We start from the raw sequence: 12,044 nt of genomic DNA, 5'->3' as shown, positions 1-12,044 counted from the left end.
GATGGTGGGCGATGTCTAGATTTTATTGAGAATATCGTGTATTTTTGTGTGTTTTGAGTTTAACGAAATGTATCGCCTCACATGGGGCACCGATATGTAGCGCATATTGGCGTTTGGGTAAAACGGAATTTAAGAAATATATTTGTAGAAGGTGAACGCCTGCGTTCACTTACAGTTTAGTTCGATAGACTTTTAACGATAGAATCAACTATTTTATCTCCACGTGTCTTTTTTATATGTATAAAATTTAGGAAAAAGTGACGAAAAACCTCTTATCTGTCTCATAATCTGAAGGTTGCTACATTTAGGAAATACAAGTCTTAGATTACAGAGGTTTCCTGATTAAACTAAAAACACACACAAGGAGTGGAATTTTATAGAATATTTAATTGAAATCTACGAGGGATCTATAGGGAAACATAGAGGTGTCTAACTACAGAAAGAAAATAACGCTAAGGGTAAACGAAAAGGGAAGATAGGACCGTGTGTTGCTGGACTAAAAATGAGCGTGAATAGGTTGCACCATGTTGAGCGAGGACAAAGTTGAAGCTTGTGTGAATTTAGTATTTTCCCCAAAATTATAGGCACTAATCTTGTACAGTCTAGCAACGTTTGTTGTGCTGTATTCACGACTGTAGATCAGTTGATCGGTGGGAATGGTCTTTCTCCGGATGTCTCAGGAGGGAAAAGAAAACGGGTTTGGAAGATGCAAAAAAATAAAACAAACGAGGTGCAAAAAAATAAAATAAAGTCTTGTTGGTGTGCGCTCAGAACTTTCCTGCCGATTGAACTTGTGGTGGGCTCAGCTCTGGCTCTCAGCTGCGTGCCTGACCGGTACAGAATGTCGGTAGTTGCTTACTGAGGCTCCGCCAACAGAACGTGGCTAGGAAAAGCGATCGAAACCACATGGATGATCGAAAGCGATGGCGGCTTGGTTGAGGCGGGCGCTTGCGCACGGAGTGGCACCCGAGGACAAAAGAAAAGAAAGGGGTTGGCCAAAGCCCCCCCACCCCGGTGGCTAGAGAGATTAGCCAGCACGGGAGACAAAGGTTAAATACTTAGGGGGCATGTCTAAGGGAGGTAGAAACTGGAGGAAGACCAATTTGGCAATTAAAAATGGTTTACAAAATCCTATATTAATATAAAATACAACAAACTTTGAATTCTTACTCATAGATCAAGCATATAGACTGATTGTTTCAACTTTAGTCTTGGCAAATCAACTGCTTATGGTTCCATGCAACACTTCATGCTGTTTGGCTTCAAATCAAGACAAACAGACAAACAGACAAATTTCACAGCTGGACCTGTTGACACAATGACACAGACATCAAGGCATACATTTGGAATATTTCTGCAGAGTTTGTGAAATATCAAAACAGACATTTAATCTTCAGTTAACGAAACCCCGAATGGAAGTCCACGTTGCAGTAACTCTCAAACGCCAGCGGACGTCGCCCGTGTCCCAGCAATTGTTCCCAGTAGGCATTTGGCGGAGCCTTGCTTGCATGTTTTAATATTTAAAAAAATAGTTCATTGCTGTATTTGAGTTCCTGAAAAAGCCCGTGATTAAACATAACTCAAGGTACAAGAGTAATAGTTCAATCTGTGGCATATCCAAATAATAAATCTATCGTTGTTGATCTGTTCCAGCCTGTTCTTATTGGAGAGAGGCTCTCCCAACCTTTCGGTCGCTATCTTCGAAAAAAATAAAGGAGTCTTTGAAGACTGGAATCCAGATTTGACGGGAAGCTACTAATTAGTTTAAGGTCCAGCAGGCGTCCTTTCATGGCCGTCTCGCACAGGAGGGCCGCTGGGAGAATGCAGTTTATCAAGTTGTTGGGGGGGGTGGGGGGCGGCTTTCATCGACACCCGAGCCATAGTCACTTCAACAGTATATTTGAATCTAAAATCTATCATATTTCTAGCCTTGTCTTTTGACGTAGTACTGTAAATATCTGACCGCGAATAGTTTATTTAAAAATTTTTTTTTAAACATTTCGGCGGTGTGGGACATACAACACGTAATGTCTGGAGCAGACTACAAGACAAATTTGGTCTTTCACAATTGCTGTCAGACAACTGCAATCAAATCTTGTATTCCAATACCACCTCATCCTGTCTTTTACGATCACTGGGCTTTATCTTGTCAACTCAAACGCGACCGGATACACTTGTTACCATGGCGAGGACAACAACAATGGATCATGCCGCGTGTATTATAAGAACAAAATGGGGGAGGGGGGGGGGGGGGGACGTGTGGTGGTGGTCACCGGTGCTCAGGAAAGGACGTTCATTTAAGGGTTGCTTGAGGTATGTTCACATACTTTTAATACAATACGGCTTGCAAGCAGGCAACAAAATGTTATGTAGCCTAGCAAGATAGTGCTAGCACTAAGGGCTGTACGTAAACATGCCGCCGTTCTGTTGAATCATGCTCTAAAGTTTCGGTGTGTGTAAAGTAATTACAGTAAGTTAGCACCCATTATTTCTGTCATGTTGCCATGTTAGTTTGACCTGACTGATTAGAATACATGACCTGACCAGAGAATACTTTTGAATGTACTCAGTATTAGGCTTTCCACGATCAGGATTTTTGGGACCGATCAGCAAGTTTATAAAAAACGATCACCGATCCGATCACAAGATGGAGCAATGTCATTTATTTAAATGACTTGTTCATTTATTATATATACTTGTGTACTGTATACTGTAACCATCCATCAATCCATTTTCTGTAGAGCTTATCCTCACAAGGGTTGCGGGGGTGCTGGAGCCCACCGTCCCAGCTCAAATTATTCACTAGTATTTTAGACAAAAGTTAAAACACCAATGACCTCTAGGGGGCATTAAAGGATTGGCCACTGACATAAGTTTAAGTCAAATAAAAATTACAACTGACAGAATTAATGGGTGCTATCTTACTATAATTAAATTACTTTATTGCAATTAAGTTACTTTAATAAATACTGTTAATGACATGCTTACTCTAACTTTCTCACTGTCCCAGCTATATGGATGTGTGTTGTCCAGAGTTTGAGTCCGTTTTACTTAAATAGGATGGCAAACAGGTCCTAGGTGAGGGAACAGACAAAGCACGGCTCAAAGACCCCTTATGATGACGACAAAAAAATGGACTCAGGTTTCCCTTGCCCGACGCGGGTCACCGGGGCCCCCCTCTGGAGCTAGGCCTGAAGGTGGGGCTCGAAGGTGAGCGCTTGGTGGCCGGGCCTGCACCCATGGGACAGCCCGAAAGGGTAACGTGGGTCCCCCTTCCCATAGGCTAACCACCTGTGGGAGGGGTCGGGTGCAGTGCGAGCTGAGCACTGCACCCGACTTGCAGAGAACAAATTTTGTGTGCATGCATGCAAGTTCAGGACAATAAAAGGTAATTCTATTCTATTCTACTCTGGAGTTGCCCCCGGTGAGAGGCGCCGAGCAGGTGTGGGTATACTTATTGCTCCCCGGCTCGGCGCCTGTACGTTGGGGTTCACCCTGGTGGACGAGAGGTTAGCCTCCCTCCGCCTTCGGGTGGGGACGTGGGACGGGTCCTGACTGTTGTTTGTGCCTATGCACCAAACAGCAGTTCAGAGTACCAACCCTTTTTGGAGTCCTTGGAGGGGGTGCTGGAGAGCGCTCCCGCTGGGGACTCCATTGTTCTGCTGGGGGACTTCAATGCTCACGTGGGCAATGACAATGAGACCTGCAAGGGCGTGATTGGGAGGAACGGCCCGTCCGATCAGAACCCGAGCGGTGTTCTGTTATTGGACTTCTGTGCTCATCACAGATTGTCCATAACAAACACCATGTTCAAGTATAAGGGTGACCACACGTGCACTTGGCACCAGGACACCCTAGGTCGCAGTCCGATGATAGACTTTGTTGTCGTGTCATCGGACTTGCAGCCGCATGTCTTGGACATTCCTGTGAAGAGAGGGGCGGAGCTGTCAACTGATCACCACCTGGTGGTGAGTTGGCTCCGGCGGTGGGGGAAGATGCCGTTCCGGTCTGCTGGAAACGTCTGGAAGAATCCCCTGTCAGGAGGAGTTTCAACTTTCACCTCCGACAGAACTTTGCTCATGTTCCGGGGGCGGCGGGGGACATCGAGTCAGAATGGACCATGTTCCGCGCCTCGATTGCTGAGGCGGCCGACCGGAGCTGTAGCCCTCAGGTGGTTGGTCTCTGTCGTGGCAGCAATCCCCGAACCCGTTGGTGGACACCAACGGTGAGGGATGCCGTCAAGCTGAAGAAGGAGTCCTATCGGGCCTTTTTGGCCTGTGGGACTCCTCAGGCAGCTGATGGGTACCGGCTGGCCAAGCGGAATGCAGTTTTGGTGGTCGCTGAAACAAAAACTCGGGAATGGGAAGAGTTCGGTGAGGCCATGGAGAAAGACTTCCGGACAGCTTTGAGGAGAGTCTGGTCTACCATCCGGCGTCTCAGGAGGGGGAAGCAGTGCACCATCAACACTGTGTATACTGGGGATGGAGCGCTGCTGACCTCGATTCTGGACGTTGTGAGCTGGTGGGGAGTGAAGGAACCTGTGTTTAAAATCTCCTAACTCCCATGGTTCCAAGCGTGCTCGTTTTCGTGAAAGAACTTCGTTCCCAACAATGTATAAAAACCAAGCAATTTATTCCTGACAGAGGAGTCTATACATTTTGCAGAGCTCTGGGTTCGTAACTACCCTATCTTATCCTTAGCAGATACAGTAGTCGAACAAAACTATCTGACTCTACTTATACAATGTTTCAAACAGGCCGGCCGGTATGGAATCGCTGTCGTCTGATTGGTCCGTAATCTGACGTCATCGTTGTTCGGCCAAATGATGACTATCTGATCTGGCTCCAGATGCCGCCTGCAGATGTCTCCTGCATTCAATGTTTATAGTGGCTCCCCGCAGTTCCTTTCTTCCTTGACATCTGTCTCCAAATACCCCCCGATGGGGGCCTTCCTGCAATATATGCCGATACACATTCTCTTCCAAACTAGTTAAAATTACATATTAGAATATAAAGTATTCTATATTCCCTTCAGGAGAATACTTAGAAGACCTCCTCAATTCCACCGACACGCCTTCCCATGAGGGAGCAGAGTCTGGGTTCTCTGAGGCGGGCTCTCCTATCTCTGGGGTTGAGGTCACCGAGGTGGTTAAAAAGCTCCCTGGTGGCAGGGCCTCGGGGGTGGATGAATAGACCTGGTAAGGTCTATTCAGGGGTGCTGCAGAGGAGGGTCAGTCGGGAAGTTGATCTCAGATTCAGGAGGATCAGTGTGGTTTTCGTCCTGGTTTTCGCCGTGGAACAGTGGACCAGCTCTACACCCTTGTCAGGATCCTCGAGGGTGCATGGGAGTTCGCCCAACCAGTCTACATGTTTTGTGGACTTGGAGAAGGCAGTTCGACCGTGTCCCTCGAGGAGACCCCGTGGACGACCCAGGACACGCTGGAGAGACTACATCCTTCGGCTGGCCTGAGAATGCCCCGGGAACCCCCCGGAAGAGCTAGATGAAGTGGCTGGGGAGAGGGAAGTCTGGGCGTCCCTGCTAAAGCTACTGTCCCCGCGACCCGTTTCGGATAAGCGGTAGAAAATGGATGGACCGATAACGCCAATCAGATCAGTGTAAAGTCAACTATACAGTACACAAGTATATACAGTAAATAAAGTCATTTAAACAGACACATTGCTCCACCTTGTGATCGGTTATAGTTTTTTTAAACTCTGTGATCGGCCCCAAAAATCCCGATCGTGTAAAGCCTAGCATTGTATTGTTTTAAAATATGTCCAAATGTATTAAAATACAAATTCTCAGTCTTTGTTCGTCGTTTGTGAAATTTTGTGCTTGCGCGCTACATTCGCTTACATCCTGTGCATGTCCTGGGGGCTAAGCGCCCCCCCCCCTCCCCTGAGTGACGCTCATGTGTCCTCTGTTGTTTTTCACTGGCCCAACAGTGTCTGTTTTTGTGTCAACCAATTTTTGTGGTCGACTTAGCCGAGTAACACCCCCCCCCCCCCCACCACCACCACCACCACCACCACCACCACACACACACACACACACACACACACACACACACATACACACACACACTTCCCTTGTTCTGTTCATTTGCAATAGGCCTGAAGAGCGTGATTGCACAATGGTCATTGCACCGGACTATTGCAATATTCGTCATTCAAACTACTATAAGTGCTAGAGGACTGCATCTTTTTGCACAATTGCCAAAAAAAAAAAAAAACTGTACCAGCATTACCAGATAACTAGGAATCCTTTATTGCTCAGTGACTGTTTTGTTTTTTTGTCAGTCTTTATGTCTCAAAAGTGTTCTCTGTCAATTGACTCTGTTGTCGCACTAGAGCGGCTCCAATTACTGGAGACAAATTCCTTGCGTGTTTTTTGGACATACTTGGCAAATAAAGATGATTCTGATATAAATAATACAATGTTCACCTCCCTAATCCAAACGACGCTGACTTGTTTTGCAGATTAAATAGATTAAAGATGATGTTTATTTTCTCTGCTACAACTAGTTTGATTTTCAAGTTTAACAGCCAAGGGTTACCACATACTTTAGGAAAAAATGGGGGTGGGAAATGGAATGACAGTTTACTGAATTTGCACAATTTACTGTCCTGGCAAATGAGAGAAAAACCCTTGGATCATCTTTTATCCTTAAATTATTTCAATATTATTACACTATTGTTATGAGTGACATTAGAGACTATCTCTCAGAGCTATGCCTAGAACTATAGTTTATGGTGAAATCATAGTTTACGGTCATAATTGGCCTATATTCGGGTTGTAGCCATACATTTTGGCTTGGCTGATTGCCAAGCCAAAATGGCTTTTTTTGGCCACCCCGTGAAGCAATTCTGAAGGTCATGACATCGTCACTGTCATTTCTGATGGATTTGTCATGCCTGATCAATTCAGAAGTGGGTAGAACATTTGGGGATAATGTTCTCTATGTTCACACTACAGGTCAATTCCGATTTTTTTTTTTGTCCAATGTACATGTTTCTGATTTTAAAAAGTGCAATTATTATTATTATTTTTTTCCAAATCCAACTCAGGCCTATTTCATATTTGGATCTAAATCGCATATGTATAAGATGCGAATGCAGTATGGATGCACAGGTCGTGCTCATCTGACCTGTAGGTCACAATCGTTCAACAAAACATTGGGAAGAAAAGCAGAGGTGGACGAAGGGTCAGAGAACAGTCAGTGGGGAAAAGAAGATGCTTTACAACCGAAAAATACATGGGAGGACCAGTCAGTTCAAGCACAAAAGCCTTGAAATTGCCACAAATCCATCATGAGACGTCTACGCGGGACGTAAACACACAGGGCCTTGTGTTTGTGTCCATGTGCGGCGTGGCGATGAGTTTAGTGTGCATTTGTCATGTCACAGACTCAATGCATCCACACTAGATGACGCAATTGTTTTTGAAATGTAACAACTACATAAAAAGATTGGCCTACGACAACTTGAGATTTAGAGATGTAAACATACAGTATCTCCTTTTGGAACCACCAACATGAGGTTGTATTTTTAGAAATGGTTATTATCTTTAAAACATTGTTTACTTTTTCATGTCCTGCAGATGTTGAAGAAGGCCACCATCCGAAAGGAACAGGAGCCAGACTTCGAGGAGAAACGTTTCAATGTGACCATTGGAGAAGATGAGAGAGAATTTGACAAGGAGAATGAATTCTTCAGGGACCGCAGCTACCGACTTATCAGAGAGTATGATCTACCGGCATTTACTACTGTTATTACTCATTTGAAATGAATCCCTTACATGTATGTTACGTTTAGCGGGTTGTTCAGAGATGCCAAGTCAACGAGAGTCACTGTTTTGATGACTTGTGACGTCACAAAAACTAGACTTGAGACTCGCGAGTTGGAGAGAATTGACTTATTGAGAATTGAATTGACTTATAACGACTTGACAGACTTGATTGTTGTTCATTTCACAGGTTTGGTTTAAAGATACAATACAAAATGAATTGGGATATAATATAAATGACAAGTTATGACAGGTGAGCACAATTTGTGAATGGAATCATGATTGAAGGATTAGCCTGTCAATCAATCAAACCAATCGATAAAAACATTACATGTAATAAGTGTGGTTTTAAAATCAGAGCTGCCAAATGTTACGGAATGTCCGTATTTTGTTACGGAAATCACTGACTGTTGACTTGTTACAGCTGTCACGATGATTGTTCCGGATATTGGGGGGAAAAAAACAGCGTCTGACATTACCGGCATGTCCACATTGAACAGCTACTTGGTGTGGAGCGGGTAGGTGAAGACAATGTCAAAGCCATGCTAATTGCTAAGCTATCATTACAAGCAATCGCAAAAACATCGAAAAAAGTGATTTGGTGAAACAATACACGTCACATAGGTCTGGCAGAGAGTAACCAACTTTGAGGAACAAAATAACTGGCCAATTAATGTGTTTAGTGATATAAATATAAAATAATACACGGCCACACAGGATGCCTCGCCTGGACCGAAAATTAATTACTAGGTCACTGCACACGTCACTTCAGAATTTGGGCAGGTTAAAAGTATATTATTATTAAAAAGATAAGATAACCTTTAGTTGTCCAACAATGGGGAAATTGGTATCATTTCAGCAGCAATTGTGGATATATGAAATATAAATATATAAATAGCATGCAAGAAAATACATAATTTCTTCTTCTTACATGTACGCCTTGTGCACGTACAAGAAGTAAATTGCACAAAATAGAAACCAAAACTATTGACCATACATAAATTATCCAGTTGTCTATCAGCAGTGTTATTTTTTTGTTTGCAAAGTAGTGCTGAGTTTTAATTTTGACATTTAAGATCTGATTAATCTGCTTTAATAAGACTGTTTTTTTGGTTTGTTTTGTTTTTTGTTTTTTTTTTGTTAACAGGGTTGAAAACAGAATTGGCAAAGGTGAATTATTTTTGATGATGGAACGTCGCAATCAACGATCATAACTATGACTGTTCTCGACAAAATTTTGAAAATTTTTGGATAAATTATTCTGGAAGTGAATTTGTATAGGTTGGCAGCTCTGCAAAATGAAGTACGGTAAATATAAGTTAAAAGCCATACATTGAATACATTTGCCTTTACAATTAATAAAGACTACATTTCCGAACTCAAAGAATAGCTACTTTCCCCAATTGTAATGAAAGCACTTGTAGTGTCAGAATGAAGCACCCTAGTTGAGAGGGTCTTCAGCCATTGTGGAATCGTTATAGGAGCTATCGAACTGGCGGAAACGTCGCCAAGACTGATAAGTCGCAGTGACTCCGGAAAACAGAAGACCAAAATGTTGTTTGCGCTCTCACCAGGAAGCTGTCACAAGGAGTGTCTTCAGACAAGGTGACAACCAATTCACCCAGAAGTCACTGATATAGGCCAATATACAGTACCTCGCTGTAACGGATTAATAGGGGCGGAGGGTCATCCGATATAGCCAATTGTCCGTTACATTAAAGCACTTTGCTTTAATGTAATTATTGTTCTTTATTATTTTTTTTAGTGGCCTAAAACGCCCAGTACAGTACAAAGTTATTGTAAATAAATATTTAAAAAGATTGAAAATGTTTGAAAGTTTCACATTTTATCCAATACCGGTGTGCTTGGTCATGTAGATATTGTTGACGTACAGTACTCATCATAGGCAAGTCGCTTTCATGAGTCATGGGGAATTGGTCTTTATTATATTGCAGGAATTTCATAGCGATATAACCAAAAAGTTGATGCTCTCAACTGATTTCACTCAGGTGGAAGTGTCCACCCATACTCAAGCTTAATTGGAGCTTATTTCTTTTAACAGTTAATGCCCTGTTGGGCACATTCAAGTAGAGGAATTGACAGGGAGGTCACTCTTTCACACACTACCTAAAGTAATAGTTAAAAAAAAAAAAAAAAACTGTGCAACATAAATCAACAATAAATGTGGCACTTACATAAGTTCCACGTTCCACGAAGTACAGGTAACATACAATGCATCTGGAAAATATTCACAGCACTTGACGTTTTTTCACATTTTGTTATGTTGCAGCCTCATTCCAAAATGGAATTGACCCCATTATGAATTTTTTTTTTTTAATTGATTAAAAATAAAAAACAAAGAAATCACATGTACTTAAGTATACACAGCCTTTGCCATAAAGCTCAAAATTGTGCTCAGGTGCATCATGTTTCCACTGATCATCCTTGAGACGTTCCTACATGAGTCCACCTGTGGTAAATTCAGTTGATTGGACATGATTCTGAAAGGCGCACACCTGTCTATATAAGGTCCGACGGGTGACAGTGCATGTCAAAGCACAAAGCAAGCATGAAGTCAAAAGAATTGTCTGTAGACTTCAGAGGCAGGATTGTCTCGAGGCACAAATCTGGGGAAGGTTACAGAAAAAATTCACAATGGCCTCTTATCATCTGTAAATGGATGAAGATCCGAAACAAAAAGACTCTTCCTAGAGCTGGCCCCCCGTCTAAACTGAGCGATCGGGGGAGAAGGACTATTTTCAGGGAGGTGAACAAGAACCCGACAGTCACTCTGTCAGAGCTCCAGTGGTCCTTTGTGGAGAAGGGAGAACTTCCAGATGGACAAACATCTCTGCAGCACTGCACCAATCAGGGCTGTATGGTAGAGTGGCCAGACGGAAGCCACACCTTAGTAAAAGGCATATGGGAGCCACCCTTGAGTTTGCCAAAATGTACCTGAAGGACTTTCAGACCATGAGAGAGACAATTCTATGGTCTGATGAGACAAAAATTGAACTCTTTGGTGTGAATGCCAGGCATCATGTTTGGAGGAATCCAGGCACTCCTCATCACCTGACCAATACCATCCCTACAGTGAAGCATGGCGGTGGCAGCATCATGCTGTGGGGATGGTATTTCAGCGGTAGGAACTGGGAGACTAGTCAGGATTGAGCGGAAAGATGAATGCAGTACAGAGACATCCGGATGAAAACCTGCTCCAGAGTGCTCAGGAGGTCAGACTGGGTCGAAGGTTTATCTTCCAACAGGACAACGACCCTAAGTACACAGCCAAGACAATGAAGGAGTGGCTTCAGGACAACTGAATGTCTTTTGAGTGGCACACCCAAAGCCCAGATTTGTATCCGATCGAACTTCTCTGGAGAGATCTGAAAATGGCTGTTTACCGACGCTCCCCATCCAACCTGATGGCGCTTGAGAGGTGCTGCAAAGAGGAATGTGTGAAACCGCCCAAAGATAGGTGTGGCAAGCTTGTGGCATCATATTCAAAAAGACTGCAGACTGTAATTACTGCCAAAGGCGCATCAACAAAGTATTAACCAAAGGCTGTGAATATTTATGTACATGTGATGTCTTTGTTTTCTATTTTTAATAAATTTGCAAAAATAAAAAAAATAAACTTTCACATTATTATTATGGGGTGTTGTGTGTAGAATTTGAAAGTGAAACGCTGTGAATACTTTCCGGGTGCACACAGAAACAACAATTAACGTAACTAAGGACATTAAATATTGCAAAAGAATCCATTGCATTGTGGGAATCGCGCAGCTTGATGTCACGTATGCTTGTTTTCGTTAGCATGAGCAGGTAGCTTTGTGAGCGATCACGCAAATAGTTACACGGCAGGCTGGCTGTTTTTTTTAACTCACAAGAAATGCCAAGTTTAAACTGAAATCTATTATTTGTTTTATTTTTTTATTTGTTTGAAATGTCCTCACTACAAATGTTTGTGGACAAGGAAATGCAGTTTCCTGCAAGATGCACAATGTGAATTTACGAAAAATACTGATTATCTGAAAGAAAAAAATTAGTCGCTTATTATTATGTGAAATGTCTCATTTTCTCTTGTGTATTCAAAATTGCTCTTTAACCAAACAAAAATATATCCGATGAGCTTGATTATTTGATAGAATTGTCAGTAGGATACTTGATTACTCATTGCAGCACTACTGGATGCAAATTCTCATTTGTGACAAGTCTGTTTAAAGATGGCTTTACATGATCAGGATTTTTGGGGCCAA

General features: G+C 42.8%; 1 protein-coding gene across 4 annotated transcripts in view; it reads left to right on the top strand.

Moving 5' to 3' along the window:
• Window positions 1-12,044, top strand: part of zc3h18 (zinc finger CCCH-type containing 18) — a 70,232-nt gene that overhangs the window by 22,403 nt on the left and 35,785 nt on the right. For all 4 annotated transcript variants that reach the window (XM_061677408.1, XM_061677410.1, XM_061677409.1 and 1 more), the window contains exon 6: window positions 7,600-7,742. In XM_061677408.1, coding sequence (XP_061533392.1) covers window positions 7,600-7,742 — 143 coding nt within the window. The remainder of the gene's footprint in view (window positions 1-7,599; window positions 7,743-12,044) is intronic.

This window comes from Phycodurus eques, chromosome 5 (genome assembly GCF_024500275.1).
Source record: "Phycodurus eques isolate BA_2022a chromosome 5, UOR_Pequ_1.1, whole genome shotgun sequence".
NCBI classification, from domain to species: Eukaryota; Metazoa; Chordata; class Actinopteri; order Syngnathiformes; family Syngnathidae; genus Phycodurus; species Phycodurus eques.
This window is presented reverse-complemented; position numbering and strand designations above follow the sequence as displayed.